This window comes from Oscarella lobularis, chromosome 1, assembly GCF_947507565.1.
Source record: "Oscarella lobularis chromosome 1, ooOscLobu1.1, whole genome shotgun sequence".
Classification (NCBI taxonomy): Eukaryota; Metazoa; Porifera; class Homoscleromorpha; order Homosclerophorida; family Oscarellidae; genus Oscarella; species Oscarella lobularis.
This window is the reverse complement of record NC_089175.1, coordinates 3,048,480-3,067,825: the sequence shown is the minus strand read 5'-3', so window position 1 is coordinate 3,067,825 and position 19,346 is coordinate 3,048,480. Positions and strand designations below refer to the sequence as shown.

Sequence of the window (19,346 nt, the reverse complement as noted above, 5' to 3'; positions counted from 1 at the left end):
CACTGGAGAATCGTCTAATCAAATTCTTATCGCAGCAAAGCGGCCGCGTAACGAAAACAACATCGAATCAGAGCCTGTTCGCGCGCAGAAAGATCTCTCTGGGACCGAACAATCGACTCTGCTGTTCTACAAATAGCTGGCCGGCCGCAAATCTACGTAAACGCCCGTACACCCCCGAGAGAAGGCGTCAGTGCTCGCGTGCCCGTCGTGAGAAGCCACGCCCGTCCCAGCTCGACCTCATAAGAAATGCCATAAATGAGTGCACCACCCGCGCAGTCGAACAGTCCTAGAGCAACGGTAGAACGAAACGGCGGCGTCATGCTTTCCGTACTCGCGATCGTCTTTCTACTCTTCCACTCGACTCGATGTCAATCCGGTAAGGAAAACCCTTCTCTTGTCGTAAAACCGCGAGTTTATTCGCCTCGTACGTAGACATAGTGCCCAAGTTCGAGATCCAGCCGTCGACTTTCTTAGCAATGGACGGCGAACACGTCGAACTCAAGTGTGTCGCAAGGGGGACCCCGACGCCGACCTACGAGTGGATGTACGGCTCGCGAAAGTCGCCGCTAACGCTAACGGATCGCATATACACCGATTCGAACCGGAACGTGCTCGTCTTCGCTCCGTTCAGAGAGTCGGACGTCGGCGCGTATTATTGTCGCGCGTCGAATCGCGCCGGAGGAACGACGAGCGAACTCGCCTATCTCGATACCGCCGGTAAGTGGATACGACACGAACGAACGCGCTGCCTTAGCATCCGTAGAAGTGCACGCATTTTCCCATGTATCTAATGCATGCTCGTGCTGCGGGGGGCGACGCGACGCGACGCGACTCCGTTTCCTTTGCTGGGGTCGGTGGGAAAAGGGCGCACCCCTCCACTCCCCCACCGACATCGTTTCGGGCATTTTTTTACTCTCTCCTCTCCCTTTTGCGTGTTGCGGAAATGCGGGGGTTTATTTTTGGCGTACGCGGTCGGTCGCTACGGGGAACGCTCGTTTTCACGCTTTGTCCGCTCTCCGCGATGAGTAGCTGAATTACCGAAACTCCCGCCCTCTTCCGGGCGCTCTCCCACGATTTCGTATCAGCGGTAGAGCTAATAGCCGTCTGGGAAACGTTAAATCATTTCCGGCGGTGCACTTCTAAAGCTTTAGCTAAGAAGGAGTTTGACGAGAGCCAGGTACGGCGGTCAACGAATTGATCGCTGCACCTGACAGATCATCGTAGTGGGAGGATTGCGGCTTTTTCATCATCAGAGTCGCGTCGCCAGCTTGCGATAGAGTACGTGGGCCCCCCTTCGAGGGAACCGAACAGACTCGCTCAAAGGCATGCATTATGCATTTTCGTTTGTTGTTTGTTGTTCTCGGCGGCGAGCGCGCAGAGATATTTGTTGTCTTTGCGCCTTTAGAAAAGCCGCAGCTATCGCTGGCGCCTCAAAATCGAACGGTGGTCGAAGGCGCCAACGCGTCGTTCGGCTGCGGCGGCGAAGGCTATCCGACGCCCGAATACAGATGGACAAAAGCGCATCCGTCGTCGTCGAATTTTCAACCGCACAACGAATCTCATTTTACGATCGCGCCCGTTTCGCCGTCGGACGCCGGCCAGTACACGTGCAACATATTCAACAAAGCGGGAAGCATCGCAGTCTCCGCGTGGCTTCGCGTAGAATGTGAGTTAGTCAGGGAAATATATATTTTTGTTTTATTGATTGATTTGCGTAGACATCCCGCGGACGAGTGTCGGCGTGTCTGACGTCACGCGACCACGTCACGACTCGGCGACGTTCGTGTGCGAGTTCGACAGCGTGCCGCGCGCCGACGTCACGTGGACGAAGGACGGCGCGCCACTGGAGCGAGATCGGAAGAAAATCGATACGGTGTATCGAAACGACGACGTCGGAACGTCGACTCTCGTGCTCGATCGTCTTCACGAGAAAGACACGGGAACGTATGCGTGCGTCTTGAAGAATCGTATTGGGGAACAAAAGTGGAAAGTTAAGCTGACTGTTCAAGGTACCTAGAAAGCATTCCATTGGGTAAAATAATTTTCAATTTGTCATCTTCCCAGTTCCACCTAAGACGCCCGTCAATTTTAACGTTTCCAACGTTGGAGGTCGCCAGGCAACTCTCTCGTGGAGTCCCGGTCATTGGGGTCATTCGCGCATAACCAACTTCACCGTCTTCGTCGAGGAGACGGGAAAGAATGCGAGGAAGTGGACGAAGTACGTGCCCAGTCATCGAACGTCCGTCACCGTGACGGGTCTAAGACCGGCGACCCATTACATGTTCTTCGTCTTGGCGTCGAATGGAATCGGAGCAGGAGAGAAAAGCGAGGGATTCGGAATTGCAACGAGTTCAGCAGGTAAAGACTATAATATCACAATCATATGTAATCATAATCACCTTTGTTTAGAGCCTGACATGCCGGTTCTGACTGGAGGATCGTCGCAGAAAGAGTCGCCCTATAAAATCAAACTAAACTGGTCTCCCGGTTACAACGGAGGCCGTCCCATTCTTCGATACGAAATTCATTACACGCAAAGCGGCAGGCAGACTCCTCGCAGGGAGATCATCGACGGAGGCAACGTCACGTCTGTCGTGCTATCAGGACTCGAACCCAATACGAGCTATGCATTCCGAATCAGCGCCGCCAACGAACACGGACCGAGTAACTATTCTAAGACGTTAGTTGTGGCAACGCGTCCCTTAGGTAAGAGTGCATTTTATAACAAATAATTAATTATTTTACGTGTATTGATTTTTTCAGATTTGCCTGGTCGCGTTAGTGACGTTGAAGTGACCATGGTCGATCGGAGTGCCGTCGTCTCGTGGACGGTTCCTGACCAATTGGTTTACGAGAATAGGAAAATAACTGAATACGTCGTCACGTTGACGCCCAAGAAAGGAGAGGCTCTGACGCTTGCAATCGAAAAGCCGTTCAGCGTGGGACCCGATGGCCGTCTGAGCGGTTCTCTAAAAGACGTCGAGCCGGGCGAATACGGCGTGGCAATTCATGCAGAGGACGACGAAGGAAGAAAAAGCGAGGAGATACAGAAATCAGTTCATATTAGAGGTAATTGTATATATAGTGTATTGAAGGTAATAGGGAAACTTAGTCTTTCTCTCTCGATCAGATTCCGGCGAGGTTATAATTAACCCGACTGATTCCGCCACTTTCGAAGATCGGGACGATTCTCTTGCCTCCAGTCACGTCGCTTACTTGGCGGGTGGAATCGGCGCAGCGGTCGCCTTTGCAATGATCGTTATTGGACTTGTCATCTGGCGACAGCGGCAAAAACGGCGCCAATCGGCTCCAAGAGGATCGCTGGCGTCAACGTCATCATCGTCAACGGACAAAGCAAATTCTGAGTAAGAAATTACACGTGAAGACATGGGATCCAATAATAAACTTCTATTTATTTCCTAGACATATCTACTCGTCACTCGTGAAGCGAAGTCCAGTTCCTGCTCGTTCGGTGTCCGTGCCGGACAATCTCGCTTCCGTGCGAGCCGCCTTTGAGAACGCCGCCTCGCCGCCGCTGTCTCCGCCGTCGATGCCAATCATCGTCGACGACATGCTTCGCAGCATCGGCACGGATTTGCCCGGTGAGGAGTGCTTCATGTCGCGCATAGGAAGTCGCGTGTGCAGCGCTGCGGATCTCGACGTCAGCATGACGAAGTTGGCGTTGAAGGAGAAGGAGGCGAACGACGACACGACGTCGTTGAGCGTCGACGGAGCGTCCGAATCAGAATCGGATATAGTGAAGGAAAAGGTAGGGGAATCCTATGAAATTTGCGAGAGGCTATTTTTCACTTTTTTTTCTTTTTTTTTCAGTGCGTTAAGTTTGTCGATTCTCCAGTCAAGCAAAAAATAAGTGCCAGTTCGCCTTTATGGCGGCCGAGCAATCAATCGTACACGCAGCGAGGGATACCGGTTGTCTCCAATGTGGAATCGGAGCCGGACTCGTATGTCTAGAGTCTTAGAATTACGACGCTGTTCCTCCGAGGAGAGGACAAGTTTATTGCCTTTTTTTGCGCGTTAATTTAAGGATGAGAATAGGACACTCAGACGTGATATTTTGAAACTGATTAGGTTCGCCGAGTTTAGTTGAGGAATTGCTTTTTTTTGTCAGAGAATGGACAGTGATGAATGGCCAGTGAAAGATTACTGTATGCATTTATGTATTTGTGTCACGTGGTAGGCAATGAACGGCGAAAGTGGCTTCACAAGCCAGAAGGAGTCCTCTCGTGAGTCTCTCCTGCACCCATGGAGCTTTCTAGTACTTTCTAGTACCCGGGCTTCGCTGTCGGATAAGCAGAACCTGTATTACTTCGAGTTCTCTGAAAAAACGAGACGATTTGTCCTTTAGGACAGCTTCTTCCGCGCCTACCGACTTCTAAAACCACATCTATTCAGTGGTTAGCCGAATGCTTTCTCTAGAATATCAGAATCTGATGTTTTTAGTAGAAAAACGATGCACAGCTCCAACCGGACCCTTTTTCTCGATGAAGACGTGGGCAGAGGAGAAATTGGCATAAGAACAAGCCTGCAACTGAATACAACATCACAGAGGCGTATATACAGGAGGACAATCACGTTAGGACGAACGTCAATGCTCTATTCTTTTTCACGCGCTGAACGGTATGATGCAAGCAAATAAGTTCAGAGGACCAAGGACGTCCTATGGCCATCATTTGGCCCAATCCTTTTCTCCACTAAAGAATAAATAGATTAATTTCCAATCTAGCCACGGTACTCCCATCGATCTCGTCATTCTCCACTCCGACGACGTCCGACCAGCCTGTTCGATCTCCCCAGCATGGTCTTCTCTCGTCTCGAAGAGATCGAAATGCGCTTCAATTTCACCGCCTCCTCGACGTATCTGCAAAGCGGCGGCTGGAAGATGTGCTTTTACGTGAGCGCCGTCTACGTCGTCGCAATATTCGCCGGACGCCGCTACATGGAGTCTCGACCCAAATTCAACTTGAGACGTCTCCTATTTGGATGGAATATGCTTCTCGCGCTCTTCAGTGCAATCGGCGTCCGACGAGTCACCGTGTCGATTTTTGCGGACATAATCTCGTCCGGTTGGGACAAAGCGATTTGCTCCCAGAGACCATTTATAGGAGAGAAGCCGTTTGGATCTACGTTTTCGGTCTGTCGAAAATTCCCGAACTGTTTGACATGGCCTTTATACAAGAGCTCTAGTCTTTTTCACGCACTGAACGGCCAACTTTTGATCCAAAAAGATTTGTAGAGAACAAAGAGCGTCCTAACTTTTAGCCCAGGTGCGAGAATATTTTTGATATTTCCTAAATCAATGCCTTCTCGGATAATCGCGCTACATACTTCTGAATGATGAAACAAAGGGGATAATTAATTAATTAATTAATTACATCTATAATTTTTTGTGCTGTGGTATTTGAATCGTTCACGCTACTTCACGCCCATTCGTCATAGCGCGCTACAAGTAGGAAATTCTCCTTCTTCTTCTATCGTTTGTGCGACTCCGTCTCGACTTATGGTAGACAACTATTCTTCTATAGCGCTGTCAAACTGCTCGACTACGTGTTGCCATCCTCTAGGCTAGCGCTCGTGGCGACGACAGTCAGTCTTACGCATACGTGAAGGACGTCGATGACAGCTTGTGCTGCACGATCTGCTTGGCCGTCATGAACGAGCCCGTCGTCGCTCCGTGCGGTCATTCGTTCTGCAAGAGCTGCGTCGAGTCGTGGCTGAAGCGGACTCCCACTTGTCCCGAATGCCGCTATCGAATGCGAAAAAATCAGCTGCAGCGAGTCGTCGCCTTGAGAAAGATGATCAACGCGCTCGAGGTCTACTGTCCCAAGCGACACGACGGCTGCAAGGCAATCGTCAGGCGAGACGCTCTCGGTAAAAATTCATTTTTTAATTCCTTTATTTTGACGTTGGATAGTTTTAGAAAAAAGGAAGCTACAGATGACTAATTTCTTGTTTATTGCTGTAGAGAGTCATTTGCTGCAGTGCGACTATTCTAAGGTTCCTTGTCCTACATGCTACCATTTGACAAAACGAGAAGTGATTGAAGGCCACTTGCACAAGCAAGCAAAGGAGGCATCCCAGAGAGTGGCAGAACGCGAGGAGGCTAAAGCAAAAATTAGAGAACTGGAAGACAGCCTAGCTGTCATCAAAAGTGAATATGAAGAAGTGGCTGAGGTATTTGATTATACTTACTCGTATGGAGTAGAAGAGTCGTCCATCAGTAAGCTATCAAGGTATATTTGTCAAAATTTGGACAGAGGTCCAAGTGGCCGTATTGATATGTTGAGATTGTTCAACTGCATTCATCGATCATATATGCGCTGGAAGAGTTGCGCTACGCTGATGCTAGCTGCAACAGCCTATGCCAGTAATTGGTTTACTGAGAAACAAGATGCGAAGCTGCGAGATTGGATGCAATCCCTAGCGGCCGCTAAAAGTCTTCGTTCATAAAATAAGTCAACGTGAATCAATGACTGCAAGTACGTCTATGACCTCAGACCTCTGATCTGACAGTACGCTCCTAAAGCTATTATTGGAAGACAACGTAGCCTTTTCATCATCTTCCACTTCAGCGTATTTTATGATTATGAACGAACATTAGTTGCTGTCTTTGGTTTTATCACGGATTGCGATAGACTAACATCCTAGAACGATATCGGATGATTGATGATGATGAGAATGATGACTATGCACTCTTTTGCGCAACTGTTCGCTTTTTACGCATTCCGACTTCTTTTATCAACGGAGACCCTCTTGGACTAACATACATGTTTTAGGCTGAGCCCCTTTTGAGGGTACGGCCGTGGAATTTACTAGCGTCACGCCCTTCCGTCATAGCGCGCTAGAAATCGTCCATTTTTTTCCTGCTTCTCCTTCCTTCTGTCCTTCGTGCGACTCCGTCTCGACTGACTAATGGTAGACAACTACTCTTCTATAGCGCTGTCAAACTGCTCGACTGCATGTCATTCTCTAGGCTAGCGCTCATCGTGACGACTATGCATACGTGAAGGACGTCGACGACAGCTTGTCCTGCACGATCTGCTTGGCTGTCATGGACGAGCCCGTCGTCGCTCCGTGCGGTCATTCGTTCTGCAAGAGCTGCGTCGAGTCGTGGCTGAAGCGAACTCCCACTTGTCCCGAATGCCGCTGCCGAATACGAAAAAATCAGCTGCAGCGAGTCGTCGCCTTGAGAAAGATGATCAACGCGCTCGAGGTCTACTGTCCCAAGCGATACGACGGCTGCAGGACAATCGTCAGGCGAGACGCTCTCGGTAAATTCTAATCGCGAGCTTTCTGATCTGAGAGGGTGGCTGCTCTAGACTAAATTCCTTTTATTCTGACATTGAATACATGGTTTTTTAGAAAAGGATTTCAGCCGCACCAAATGACGCTAAATTCTTGTTTATTTCTATAGAGAGTCATTTGCTGCAGTGCTACTATGCTAGGGTTCCTTGTCCCACTTGCCGCCGCTGTTTGATAAGACGAGGGGAGATTGAAGGCAAGAAAGCTAAGGAGTCCTTCCAAAGGAAAGAAGAACGAGCCAAAACAAAGACTAGAGAACTGGAACAGGAAGACAGCCTAGCTTCCACCAAGAGCGGTGCCATTGAGGTATTCGATTTCAGTTACTCATATGGAATAGACGAGGCGTCTATCAGCAAGCTGTCAAGATTTATTTCGCAAAATTTGCACACAGGCTGCTGTCTAGAGAATCTTAGTATATCAAAGTTGTTTAGTTGCATTCAGCGATCATATAAGCGCTGGAAGAGTGTGGACACACTGATGCTAGCTGCCACCGCCTACGCCAGCTGTTGGTTTACCCCCAACCAAGATGAAAAGTTACAAGATTGGATGCAGTCTCTATTGGAAGTTGATAGACTTTCTGTTCCACAAAGTGTGGACTAGCCTTAACGTCAGTAAGTTGTTCACTCTTGTTTTTTGCATCTAGTTAGAATAATCTATCTATTTTTTTTATTATATGTTGCGCTAGATGGACAACTGCCATTTGGTTAGCATGTACATGTATGAATGTTGCTGTCCTTTGAACATCGGGTTGCTCTGCAGCAGTACTCGATCGCTATAAATTCTTTTAGCGTACGGGCTGTCGCTGCTCACGTGCCCATCCAAACGTCGAACGCGTCCACCGGTTCAGCGTTGTCTTCTGCTGGAAATTGCTTTCTCGGGCTCATCGTTATCATCATCATACACAAGCAGGTTTGCACTGCTCCGTCGAAACTTAATTTTGCTTCCATGTTCCGTCTCAAGGGGGATCCTCAATGGTCAGACTAGCCATTGCGGTCTGCGCTGTTGTTTTAGGCTGAGGGTCCCTTTGTAGGTGCTTCACTCTTTTTCTATGATTAGGCGTGCTGTGTTGGGTTTGGGTATCGCTGAGCTTTTTGCATGCTTCAAACTCAATTTTCCTTGTCTTAGAAGCCAAACAAGGAAGCAAGATTTTGTCAGTACAGTATAATGAATTGAAGCCACCTTGAAAACAAGCAGGTCTTATGGCATACTGAATAGGCTAGAAGAACTGATAAACTATTTCTGTCTAGCTTTCCAACTTCATCAGCGCATCTGCTTCTCTATATCAATGGTTACTGCGGGTCTACCAAGTCATTGAACAGTCCAACAAAACAGATGAAGAAACAAGAGACGAAATATAAACTGGTTTTATTTTCTGTTTCATTTACATTGTATTGCATGTTAGCCAGGATATAGGGGGTCCTGAGCAAGACCAAAGAAACTGCTCTTCCGGGGTCCTGGGCAAGACCCCGTCAACAAAAAAGGCCGCAAACGCAACGTATGTTAGAAAATCTTTTATTTAATATACCCGGAAATAAACCGGAAGTACAAAAATTTGTGCAGTCTCCTTTGCATTCGCTGTCCACCTGCATGCGCTCCGTGTTACGGAAGCCCGTGCAGGCTTCAAAGTGGGGGTCACTCCATACTCCCCTCGATCGGAGTTAGAGCCCGTTTATTCTCTTGGCTCAGACGCCTGGGACTGGGCAGCCTCTGATGTGAGCACTGTCAGCCTGATTCCAGGGGGACTACTTTTTTTCCCACCGCAGTCCTGGAGGGGGAGGGGTCGACTGCATAACCCCCAACAGCAGGTCAGCCAATTTAACCTCGTGACAACAGAGTTGGGCCGGTTTTGTTTAGTCACCCCGGGGCCCAGGGGTGAATGAAGACATCGGAAAGCTCTTCATCACCTCGTCAATATGATCCATGAATGAGTCTACATAGAGAAAGAAAGACACAGTCAAAGAGAAAGAGAATCATACCTGCTTCACTTGAATGAGACGACATCAGAAGGAGTAGCTACCCGCAGTGCCTCGTTGTGAAAGAATACAACGTTGGCAGTTGCTTTCTTTGCAGCTGTGGCAACTCTTGAAATAAGAGAATCAGACAACACAATCACAACTACGTAAGAAAAACTGTAACTTCCCTTAGCAACTCTAAAAAGTGACCAAAAGTATTGGGCGCTGACCGATGTATGATCCTGGCATAGAAATTGGATTTTCCCAATCCGTCAATGTCAGAAATAACATAACCTAAACAGCACAAGTAACAAACGCGACTGTAAGGCGGATTGATTGCCTGGATCTCCTGCGACAGAATGGACTCGTTTTCCTTTTGCCTTTCCAGAGGAAGTCGGTGACTTGCTCTAGCTCTCGTTCTCTCGTCGGTCATTGATATAGTACAGCGAGTCTACATTCATAGAAAAACATGACGTGTGCCCACAAACGAAAAAAACGGCGGTTCGTACCTCAAAAAGCCAAAATAACGGACAATATTGCCCCTATTGTTCTCGCGTGCTGAGAATTGCGCGGTCAGTCTGACTGTTAGCTGCAGGAAACGCTTCGAAGAGAGCTGGAGCCACGGCGCGCTGTTGGCTTCGTGGAGTGCGACCTTCGCAAAGCCTGCCGAAGGAGTGTCGGACGTCCTGCGTGAAAAAAAGAACGCAAGCGCACCCGGTTGCATGATCTTGCGGGGAACAACGGGGTCCTTCGATTGCTCGCTCAGTGACACGCTCACCAGCTATCTTTATGAATCATCCACCCTCGCGCGGAATGCTTTGACGGTCGTTCGCTAGGCCAGCAGCAGCCTTAGTAGCCCTAGAAAAATTCCAGTGTGCAGTGTCGCGCAACCCGGATGAATACAAATGCACGTGAGAGCAGTTGAGGACTCCGAATTTGGGTAGAAGTTCTTCTTAAACGCTTAGTGACCGGTGATTCTAAAACACTGCTGCTATGCTATTATCCTTGCATCTTGCACATTTTTGGTTTTACTGTAGTGGCCTGAGACCTGAGTAGCACCTCGTGAGCAGCACACCCGGATTGTAAAACACCAGGTTCCATGGAAAGCCTTCTTGAAGTAAGGATGGCCTTGCTCGGTGACGTCAACGTTGGAAAAACGTCGCTTTTTTTGCGATTCTTTGATCCTCTTATATCGGACGAGAGAATAAAACATCCAGAAGAAAGCTTCCAATCACTGGCGGAATGTACGAGAAATTACATATCAACTTCCAACAGGCGCATTCAAGTAAGCAGAATGAGATTACAACGCCTGTCACTAAGTTGAAAGTGGGCGTTGCTTAAGGTAACTCTAGTGGACACGGCGGGTCAAGAGAGGTACCATCGGAGCGTAACAAAGAGTATCTATCGTAAAACGGACGCTTTTCTATTCGTTTACGCCGCCAACGATGAATTTACTTTTCAGTCCCTTCATAATTGGATAGACGACGCCTTTCTTCATGTGTCTACTCGTTCCGTTGCAAGATTTTATATCGTAGGTAACAAAACTGATCTCCCAAGTCAGGTAGATAAGTCAACATCTGCCCAATTCGTTACTTCAAGTCGTTTCAGCGAGCTCATCGAAGCTCCCAGAACGTCAGCTCTTCAGGGTACAAACGTGAAGGACATGTTTCAATTTGTCGTCGATGACGTAGTTAGCGCCCTCCCTACTTCTCCTAAGAAAGGAGAAGATGCAGCTTCCATCGTAGAATTACACGCGTCTGTTGAGAAACGCACTATTCGTATTAAATGCCAGTGTCTAGCCCGGCATGATGAATGTGACCGTCTTTTTGAAACAAAAGATCTGACGCCGTCGAAAATTGTTCGAAGTCTTGAACAAGAAATAGACATAGATAAATTGATAGATACCCAGAATAAGAAAGGAAAAGCTCGATCGAAGACCGAAGGAAAACAAAAAAGCACGGAAGAATACAAAGGAGGCGACCTTCTGGAAGGTCTCGTGATTAGGGAGGACGACGTATCCTTGCAGAAAGCACATAGTTCTGCAATAACGTGTCACCTCCAAATTAATCATCAGAGAGTAACCCTAAAGAAAAACAAGGCGGATTGTAACAGAAGAATTGGTATTAGAGGAGGAGAACTAAGGCTGCTGCCACCTGGGGTAACATTGAGAATTTCTGAAGGAGCTACTTCAGAGCCTCTGTTCATCAAACTGTCGTCTTTTTCAGCTGAAAACAATCTGACAATAAATGGAAAGACAACTTTTGCTAATCTTCTTCAAATATTGCCTCATCGAGTGACTTTCACTAACACCATTACTATCACCTTTTCACTTGGGCATTTCAGCTGCTGCGATCCCCAATTTTGCCTTTATTATAATGATGGTTGGAGTGCTCCTAAAGAATACAAATTTATGGCAAATCTTCGGGAACAAGCTCCTTTAGCAAAATTTGGAACGACTACAATTCGCCTCACTGACGCTCAACGTATTGAAATAGAATCCTTCTCCTTCTGCAAAATCTGCATACTTAGCCTTCCTGGCCCATTCACAGTCGTCCTCTCCCTCTTCTTCAGGAAAGACTATAGAGACCAACAAATCGAGTTAAAAGCAGTAATTTCATGTCAATGCGAACCGAACATAAAGCAGATACGCGCAAAGGCGAGAACAGACGGCTACACGTTTGGGAGTGACTGGTATTTTCGATGTCAAGGTACGGCTGTTGAAAAGCAATACCTCGAAATCACCCTAAACAAAGAGGAAAACGATTCGTTTATAGAAAGTAAGGACAAACACATGGAATTTAGTGGAGAACAACTACGGCAAGTGATCGGGGGTTCCGCGTACCAGTTTTTAACCAGGAACTGCTTTCTCAAACTGAAATCATGTCAAGAAGACATAGACGATTTGTCTTCCGTCATGTTAGACTGCACATATTGGCAAAAGCCTGCTTCTGTTTATTCTGTTTTCAACTACAAGCCGACAAAATTAGACAGCAATCCTCTCAAGATCTACCTCCTCCCAAAAGATGCGCCTACAAGCCCACTAACTTTTTCTCAGTCATACACTGCTACAGGTATGTAGTTGTATAGGAACTCTCTATTTCGTTGGGGTTTTGCGAGTTTTTTTTCGTGTAGATGACGAATCGGATTGCGTCAATTTAGATAAAAAACCAACTGAACTGCAGCTTACTGATCTGTCTAAAAACATTATCAAAGAATGGAAGTTTATTGCAAGGAGACTTTCTATGGGTTCAGAAGAGATTGTCTTAATTGAGAAGGATAACGACTACGTTCGAGAGCAGTCCTATCAAATGCTACAAAAATCAGGTGCGTCTATACGCCAACTATGCATTGCGTTGAATGAAGAACAACTAAAAGAAACGGCATGCAAAGTTTTTCCTTTTGCCAGTAACTTTCTTGATGCATTAGGTAAGAAAAAGTAATATAGTACGTAGAACTAGATACCATGACGACGTTTTTAGTAATACACAAACTTTTTAGTAGAACAGTTTAAAATTTGGAAAATTCCAACGTGGTCTGTTGCAATACATGTACCCCTCCCGTCTAGCTTGAATCTCAATTTCGACTTACACTTCTTTTCTGTTTTGTCTCCTCCTTTTGATTAATTGAAGCCTCTGCATAGAGCCCCTTTCTATGTGAAGTTCGTCTCTGGAATAGAATCTCTCTGTCGTGGCTTTCTAAGTAAAACACTATAGAAAACTGCCTAGTAGCCCACATTGGGTTCAGTGCTGACTCAGAACTGACCTCACTGCTGCCATGTCTGGCGTGTAAATTTGATACCGTCAAGGGTATCTATGTGCCAAAATTTGTGAGTGCAGCACAATATGTACCCTTCTTTTTCAGGAGAAGGTTTTCATCCCGTTGCATCTAACAAAGAAACATACGGCTTTACTGTTTTCTGTTTCTCGTCTCTCTCTTTCCAACGAGTCTTTAGTTTGCTTAGGTACAACAATATGACAGTACAGTTAAGTCATTCCAATAATAGTACTGGAATAGACCTACAACAATTTCAATGGCAATAATATATCCTGCACTAAGAGGAAATACAAACAATTCTTATTAACTGCAAGAAATAAAGTAAAACTCTTACTGTGCTGAAACGACGGTTGATCAGAGTACAGATGTTTGCATTCTTCTTTAGCGTGCACTGCAACGCTCACAGCTTTAGCCGATTGATTACTTGTGATCAACGTCTTTACGTACCATTTACAGACTAAGAAACCGGCTGACAGGCTGCAGAAACATAAGAATAAAATTCAGAACCTTCCATTTTTAGTGAATTTTTGATAGGAAGACGCTGAGCAAAATGCCAAGCTTGGTCCATCAATCTGGCTGCTTCAGATACTTTTCCACTATCAGCCTACAATTTTGAAAGATCGTAAAGTGCTGCGGCATAATAGCATAATAAAACAATTAGAAAATACTGTAATAATTACCTGCCGTCATTAAAATACTTCCTTCGGGGTTGAGTATTGTAAAGAACTTAATCGCTTGCTGAAAGTATTTGACAGCTCTTTTCTGCTTTTGCTTTGTGTAACGTTGACGTAAGTCCTTGCGCAAAGCGACACCCAACACCGTTAGACCTAATGCAATTAAACACAATGAGAAAAATTCATCAGTGATAAACTCACAGTTAGCTTTGATTAACATTGCTTTTGGCTCCTGTGGATCAGCATCCAATAAAGCTAAACAGTCTTCAAAGCATTTAATAGTCTCCTCGTCCTGTCTCTGGTGGTGCGATACCAGATTAGTACCATGATAGTACAGGGCTACAAAAATAAGGAAGAAAAAAATATATGGATTACCAACGTACCATAAGATAGTCGAGGATGAGTAGGAGAACAGGTGGATTTAAGAATAGCAAGTCCTTCGCGAGATAATTCACAGGCGCGTGCCGAAGACAAACGGTCACAGCCACTCATAAAGACAAGAACTACATGTACAAATTTGAAAGTAAGAGAGCAAACGCGCGTCTTGATTAAAATTCCCTTACATTCATCCAAAATTTCGTGACTTGGAGGCAGTGTTGTTCTGTAAAGTTTCTCAGCTTTTTCAAAATTTTCTAAAGCTTCTCGACTTTGTCCACTACACATACATAACCTGGCCATTTCTAGGTGACCTGGAAAATGTTCAGTCTTAGATTGAAGGCGTTCAAGCGGCATCCCTACTTACAGCTAGCAGAAAGAAGGTCCGATGCAAAAGGACTGTTTCTTGCCAACGAAAGACACATCTTCGCCATGACGATTGCTTGATTATAATTTTCGGCTTTGTCGTTAATTTCAGTAAGCATACTATTTACTAAAACTGCAGTTGTAGTTAGTTTGGTCAAATGGATAATTCCTACCAGTCAACATGCTTGGTACTTCGGCCGGTAAATGACGCAACGCTTTAGTAAGTCTAAGAAGCATTTTTTCAGCGATATCTAGCTGATCGCGTCGTATGTACACTTTCGCGAGAGTTATCAATTCTGTATACCAGTAAATAATATGTTGTTGATGACAATAATTTAAACCTACCACATTCGTAATACAGCAGTTTCAATAAAAATAACCATAGGATGATCACACTGATTGCAAACAAAATAATATATCCTGCACTAAAAAGTAACAAAAGTCTTATTATAGAAGTTTCTAGAGGTAAAATGCTTACACTGCTGAAACGATGGGTGATAAGAGTGAAGATGTCCACATTCTTCTTTAGCCTGCAGTGCAACGCTAACAGCTTTAGCCAATTGATCACTTGCGATCAACGCCTTCACGTACCATTTACAAACTAAGAAACCCGCTGACAGGTTGCAGAGAAGCATAAGACTAAAAACATTCAAAACCTTTCATTTTCATTGGATTTTCGATAGGAAGACGCTGAGCGAAATGCCAAGCTTTGTCCATTAGTTTAGCTGCTTCGGATGCTTTTCCGATATCAGCATATAAAGACGAAAGACCATAAAGTGCTGCGGCATAAATTTTTGTTAATAGCGTAATGTAACAACAAGAAAATTCAACAACAATTACCTGGCGTCATTTCCATACTTCCTTTGGGATTGAGTATTGTAAATAACTCAATCGCTTGCTGAAAGTATTTGACAATTCTTTCCCGTTTCTGTTCTGTGCAGCTTTGAATTGAGTCCCTGCCCCATAAAGCGTTAGCCAACGCCGTTAGGCCTAATGTGCAAATGCAATTGAACAGAACGAAAACTGCAGTACATAAATGATAAAACTCACAGAGAGCTTTGATTGATAGCGCGTCCCGCCGCTGTGGGCCAGCCTCCAAGAAAGCCAAACAGTCTTCAAAGCATTTAATAGCCTCGTCGTTTTGTCGCAACGAAACCAGATTAGTGCCATGATAGTATAAAGCTACATAAATAATGAAGAAAATACACTATTATTTGACCGCCGATGTACCATTTGATAAACGAGGATGCCCAGGAGAACAAGCGGATTTAAGAATAGCAAGCCCTTCACGAGACATTTCACAGGCGCGGGCCGGAGGCAAACAGCGGCTCGTTTGGAGAAGAACTGCGCACGTGAAACGTCGAAGGTTACAGAGCAAACGCGCATCTCATAAAAAATTCACTTACGATCTCCGACGATTTCGTGATTAGGAGGAAGTACTCTTCTGTAAAGTTTCTCAGCTTCCGCAAAATTTTCCAAAGCTTCTCGACTTTGTCCACGACGTCGAAAGCACATGGCCATTTTTTCGTGACCTAGAAAATGCTCAGTCTTAGATTCGAGACGTTCCCGTGGCATCACTACTTACAGCTGGCCGAAAAAAAGTCAGAATCAAAGAGACTGTTCTTCGCCAACAAAAGGGACTCCCTTGCCACGATGATGGCTTGATTATAACTTTTGGCTTTATCGTAAATTTCAAAGAGCAAAGAATTTACTACAACTGTAAATTAGTTGATCAAAAAAATTCCTAAGATAAATTCCTACCCGACAATGTGTTCGTTACTTCCGCCGAAGACGGTAAATGACGCAGCACTTTCGTAAGTCTAAGAAGCATTTCCTCAGCAATATCAAGCTGACCCTGTCGTATGTAAACTCTCGCCAGAACTATCAATTCTGCACACAGTGTACCAGTAAATGACATAATGATGATAGCAATTATTCAAAACCTACCGCATCGGTAATACAAAATTTCCTTGTCTGTGAGAGCATAATATGCTTTTCCTCCAAGAGCCTTTTTGATCGTGGCTTCTATTTCTTCAAATTGTGTTGTATTCGAAGAAAACTGAGCAACGGCCCAGATAAGGTAATCTTAAAAAGAGGAAAGATGTATTAACAGGAATCAAAGAAGGTGTACAGCTTCTTACATTGGCGTCTTCTTTCTCGAGTCTCTTCGACTGAATAGAGCCCCACCGAAGCTTCGAGAGCTGCTACTCTGAGAGCGCTGAGTCGTTCGGCAATTCGTCCATTGTACCAGAGAGCCAAAGAGCAGGCATAATCACTGAGTCCCGGGTAGGCCTCGTCTAGCAAGCCTGTTTCCAGCATCTTTTCGACGACAGAATGACAGTGAGGAAACAGAGACGATAAGGCGGGGTCGGTCAAGTTTTTTGCTATGTCAGACAGGGAGGGCAACCGATTCATCAGCTCCTTTGCAACAGATTTCAAAACGCGATGAAGATCCTCGACGTTTTCTCCCAATCTCTGAAGCATGCTCGATTGAATCAAATGATGCATGGAAAACGAGACATCGAAGTCATTGTCTGGTTCAGTTATCTTTTGAATCAATGAACGCTCGTTCAGCGTTCGGAGAGCGCCGGCAACTTTGAAATCACGATGAACTGGAGCCACTTCAGAAAAGGCCGCTCCCGCGACGACGTTAAGGGAAATGGATCGCGGAGACATGACCGAGCTGTACATTAGCAACTGATAGGCGTACGCTGACGTGCTTTCGACGTCGTCTATGTCCATTTTCCAAGTGAGAAATGCGCGTTGCTCCGTTTTGAGCGCAGCTTGAGCGTTTTCGAGTAACTTTCGATTGTAGGCCGTGCGCCCGCCGATGGTCTGAGGATCGCACTTCAATAACTGATCGATACTGTAAACGTTGTGAAACTTCAGAGGCTCTTTCAAATGCGATAGATGAAAATAACGAAGGAAGTCGTCGAGGTTTAAAGCCGCGGCTTCGAGTTGCTTCGACTCGTTCTCGATCTTTTTCCAGTATTGCAGAAAGGATATTCGGTGTTGATCTATAAACGAACCCGCGTGAGCAATGGCAACAGGCAGGCCTTCGACCGGAGCCTCGTTTGCCAGCAAATGAGCGTGCTTCCTTTCCGTCAACTCAAGCGTGTCAAAATCCTTTTCAGATTTTCCAGCCCAGCGACAAAGTGCCAGCGTAGCGGACTCGTCTTTGAGGACGTCAAGTGTCAACAGACGTACGCTTCGCTGATAGAAGATATCGTGCTTCTGCGTTCGTCTCGTCGTCACGACGACGTGGCAGGACACGAGAGGATCTGGAAACCAGTCTTTAACAAGATCGAAGTCGTCAGCGTTGTCAAAAAGAAGCAGGGAACGAGGACGATTCTTGCAGTAAGTCCAAAAGTGCCGTAATGCTTCGTTCAAAGAATGAAATGTTGGAAGTTGCTTTCTTTGCAGCTGTGCAACTCTTGAAATCTGCAAAATAAGCTAGAGGTTAACAGAAACGTGACTACGTAAGTGAGACTTACGCTCTCCTTTAGCGACTCTAAAAGAGACCAAAAGGATTCGGCGCTGAAGTAGAAAACACCGTCGGGGTACGATTCTGCATATCGAAAAAGGTACTGGAAAGCGAGACTGGATTTTCCCAATCCGCCAACGCCAGAAATAATCTAAAACAGTGCAAGTAACAAACACAATTGCAAAGCTGGTTGATTGACGTCTGAATACCTGAATCTCCTGCGACATAATGGGCTCAACTCGACTCGTTTTCCTTTTGCCTTTCCAGAGAAAGTCGGCGACTTGCTCCAGCTCTCGTTCTCTGCCATAGAATCGTCGGTCATTGACAATGCCAAATGGCAATAAGTCTACATTCATAGAAACATGACGACACGTGCCCACAAGCAAAGACACGATGATTTATACCTTTGGCTTTCTTTACGTTTACACAAACGTCTGCCTGTCGTCTTTCCTTTACGCAATCCAGCTTTTTTTGAATGACTTTTAGAGAGTAACGTTTGAAATTTGGAGTTTTTGCTTGATATCGCTCAAGCATGGTCCAGGCCATGAACTTGACTCCCTGTCGGTGATTCAGATGCCACTCTTCGACGTTGTCCAGCTCGCGTTTTTCGAATCCTAAAGTGGCGCCGAGTTCTTTCCAGTAATGACCGACTTCTTCAAAAGCGAATTGGTATAGCAGAGCAGAGCAACTTTCTAAGACTTAGTGTTTGAAGGACGCATATAAAAAAAAACAGCTAACTGGTACTACCTCTGTGTGTGTCAATGCCAAAGGATTTCGTAGATCTAGCAACTAAACGCACACGTCGATCAAATCTCGCGCGTTCTCCTTATACAGTTTACTGTGAACAAGAGTTTGACTATTTGCTTTAGAAGTGCTCAGCGTTCGTTGGAGAAGATCCCTTCGTAAATTGGGTCAGATATACGTTCTACTGTGCGCAGGATGCCACCAAACTCACTTGCAGTCAAGAGAACGTCGAAACACGGTGCCTTCTTCATTCACCTTTCTACAAAGCCGTCGCAAACTGTCAGGATCTTCTTCGTACTGAGATACGAGACTCAAGAGCAAGTTTTGGCATTCCATTCCTAAACAAGCTTGAGTACAGACAGTGTAGGTACTGCTGACGACGAGAGTGACCTAGTGGAATTTGAAGAAGAGAAGTGAGAGAGTGTAGAGAAAGCTCGAGTCCCGTATAACGGTGAATGATGAACGGACCTACATTTCTACTTTAGCCACAGCACTGTTCTATACAGAACGCATCTCTCTTTAGAACTAACCACATTTCAAACAATCGTATGAAAAAAATTTGGTACAAATCTTCCTATGATAGTACAGTGTATGATGGTTCTACATAGACATACAGTAGTCATATGTATGGTACTAGTTTGAACCAGAAATGCCTCG

At 45.6% G+C, this 19,346-nt stretch overlaps 4 protein-coding genes and 1 long non-coding RNA gene across 11 annotated transcripts; 3 read left to right on the top strand and 2 right to left on the bottom strand.

Annotated features, from left to right (window-relative positions):
* Positions 1 to 206: 206 nt before the first annotated feature.
* On the top strand, positions 207 to 4,164 carry LOC136199719 (netrin receptor DCC-like). The gene is made up of 10 exons (XM_065990008.1): positions 207 to 376; positions 433 to 717; positions 1,406 to 1,666; positions 1,719 to 2,009; positions 2,065 to 2,358; positions 2,410 to 2,706; positions 2,764 to 3,069; positions 3,131 to 3,365; positions 3,424 to 3,769; positions 3,832 to 4,164. The coding sequence occupies exons 1-10, from the start codon at positions 256 to 258 to the stop codon at positions 3,970 to 3,972; spliced, it is 2,577 nt and encodes an 858-aa protein (XP_065846080.1). The 5' UTR covers positions 207 to 255; the 3' UTR covers positions 3,973 to 4,164.
* A 1,296-nt stretch (positions 4,165 to 5,460) lies between these two features.
* LOC136184587 (E3 ubiquitin-protein ligase NRDP1-like) lies at positions 5,461 to 6,784 on the top strand. The gene is made up of 3 exons (XM_065971535.1): positions 5,461 to 5,521; positions 5,583 to 5,889; positions 5,984 to 6,784. The coding sequence occupies exons 1-3, from the start codon at positions 5,519 to 5,521 to the stop codon at positions 6,466 to 6,468; spliced, it is 795 nt and encodes a 264-aa protein (XP_065827607.1). The 5' UTR covers positions 5,461 to 5,518; the 3' UTR covers positions 6,469 to 6,784.
* Positions 6,785 to 9,461: 2,677 nt separating this feature from the next.
* Positions 9,462 to 10,158, bottom strand: LOC136186955 (uncharacterized). 3 transcript variants are annotated; one of them, XR_010669802.1, is made up of 3 exons: positions 10,051 to 10,158; positions 9,782 to 9,958; positions 9,462 to 9,723 (listed from the first exon to the last, which is right to left on the bottom strand). It is a non-coding gene; the product is annotated as an uncharacterized lncRNA (long non-coding RNA). The 3 variants fall into 3 exon arrangements; XR_010669803.1 differs by having other exon boundaries at positions 9,462 to 9,566; positions 9,613 to 9,723; positions 9,782 to 10,136; XR_010669801.1 differs by having other exon boundaries at positions 9,782 to 10,136.
* A 218-nt stretch (positions 10,159 to 10,376) lies between these two features.
* LOC136184056 (uncharacterized) lies at positions 10,377 to 12,804 on the top strand. Its single transcript, XM_065970889.1, has 3 exons — positions 10,377 to 10,557; positions 10,615 to 12,343; positions 12,405 to 12,804. Exons 1-3 carry the CDS (start codon positions 10,396 to 10,398, stop codon positions 12,710 to 12,712), a joined length of 2,199 nt encoding a protein of 732 aa, XP_065826961.1. The 5' UTR covers positions 10,377 to 10,395; the 3' UTR covers positions 12,713 to 12,804.
* Positions 12,094 to 19,120, bottom strand: LOC136184023 (uncharacterized). 5 transcript variants are annotated; one of them, XM_065970876.1, is made up of 28 exons: positions 19,080 to 19,120; positions 18,901 to 19,027; positions 18,785 to 18,843; positions 18,693 to 18,734; positions 18,350 to 18,637; positions 18,155 to 18,291; positions 17,956 to 18,096; positions 16,603 to 17,902; positions 16,409 to 16,546; positions 16,223 to 16,351; positions 16,047 to 16,172; positions 15,868 to 15,993; positions 15,692 to 15,805; positions 15,512 to 15,643; positions 15,302 to 15,451; positions 15,118 to 15,240; positions 14,940 to 15,062; positions 14,807 to 14,886; positions 14,635 to 14,757; positions 14,463 to 14,581; positions 14,284 to 14,409; positions 14,104 to 14,223; positions 13,922 to 14,059; positions 13,727 to 13,873; positions 13,554 to 13,676; positions 13,381 to 13,503; positions 13,035 to 13,323; positions 12,094 to 12,967 (listed from the first exon to the last, which is right to left on the bottom strand). In XM_065970876.1, exons 2-18 carry the CDS (start codon positions 19,023 to 19,025, stop codon positions 14,852 to 14,854), a joined length of 3,288 nt encoding a protein of 1,095 aa, XP_065826948.1. In that variant the 5' UTR covers positions 19,026 to 19,027; positions 19,080 to 19,120; the 3' UTR covers positions 12,094 to 12,967; positions 13,035 to 13,323; positions 13,381 to 13,503; positions 13,554 to 13,676; positions 13,727 to 13,873; positions 13,922 to 14,059; positions 14,104 to 14,223; positions 14,284 to 14,409; positions 14,463 to 14,581; positions 14,635 to 14,757; positions 14,807 to 14,851. The 5 variants fall into 5 exon arrangements, with proteins under 5 accessions (XP_065826948.1, XP_065826924.1, XP_065826917.1 ...); XM_065970852.1 differs by having other exon boundaries at positions 12,095 to 12,979; positions 14,463 to 14,588; XM_065970845.1 differs by having other exon boundaries at positions 12,095 to 12,967; positions 14,463 to 14,588.
* Positions 19,121 to 19,346: the final 226 nt, after the last annotated feature.

Bases quoted from the DNA above. Each gene is read 5' to 3' on its own strand.
- LOC136184056 (XM_065970889.1), top strand. From the start codon at position 10,396: ATGGCCTTGCTCGGTGACGTCAACGTTGGAAAAACGTCGCTTTTTTTG. The intron at 10,558-10,614 runs GTAAGCAGAATG...GCGTTGCTTAAG, and splicing joins CTTCCAACAGGCGCATTCAA to GTAACTCTAGTGGACACGGC. The intron at 12,344-12,404 runs GTATGTAGTTGT...TTTTTCGTGTAG, and splicing joins TCAGTCATACACTGCTACAG to ATGACGAATCGGATTGCGTC.
- LOC136184023 (XM_065970876.1), bottom strand. From the start codon at position 19,025: ATGGAATGCCAAAACTTGCTCTTGAGTCTCGTATCTCAGTACGAAGAA. The intron at 16,352-16,408 runs GTAGGTTTTGAA...CACTGTGTGCAG, and splicing joins AATTTTGTATTACCGATGCG to AATTGATAGTTCTGGCGAGA. The intron at 15,806-15,867 runs GTAAGTGAATTT...TCACGTGCGCAG, and splicing joins TCACGAAATCGTCGGAGATC to TTCTTCTCCAAACGAGCCGC.
- LOC136199719 (XM_065990008.1), top strand. From the start codon at position 256: ATGAGTGCACCACCCGCGCAGTCGAACAGTCCTAGAGCAACGGTAGAA. The intron at 2,010-2,064 runs GTACCTAGAAAG...TCATCTTCCCAG, and splicing joins AGTTAAGCTGACTGTTCAAG to TTCCACCTAAGACGCCCGTC. The intron at 2,707-2,763 runs GTAAGAGTGCAT...TGATTTTTTCAG, and splicing joins TGTGGCAACGCGTCCCTTAG to ATTTGCCTGGTCGCGTTAGT.
- LOC136184587 (XM_065971535.1), top strand. The intron at 5,890-5,983 runs GTAAAAATTCAT...TTATTGCTGTAG, and splicing joins CGTCAGGCGAGACGCTCTCG to AGAGTCATTTGCTGCAGTGC.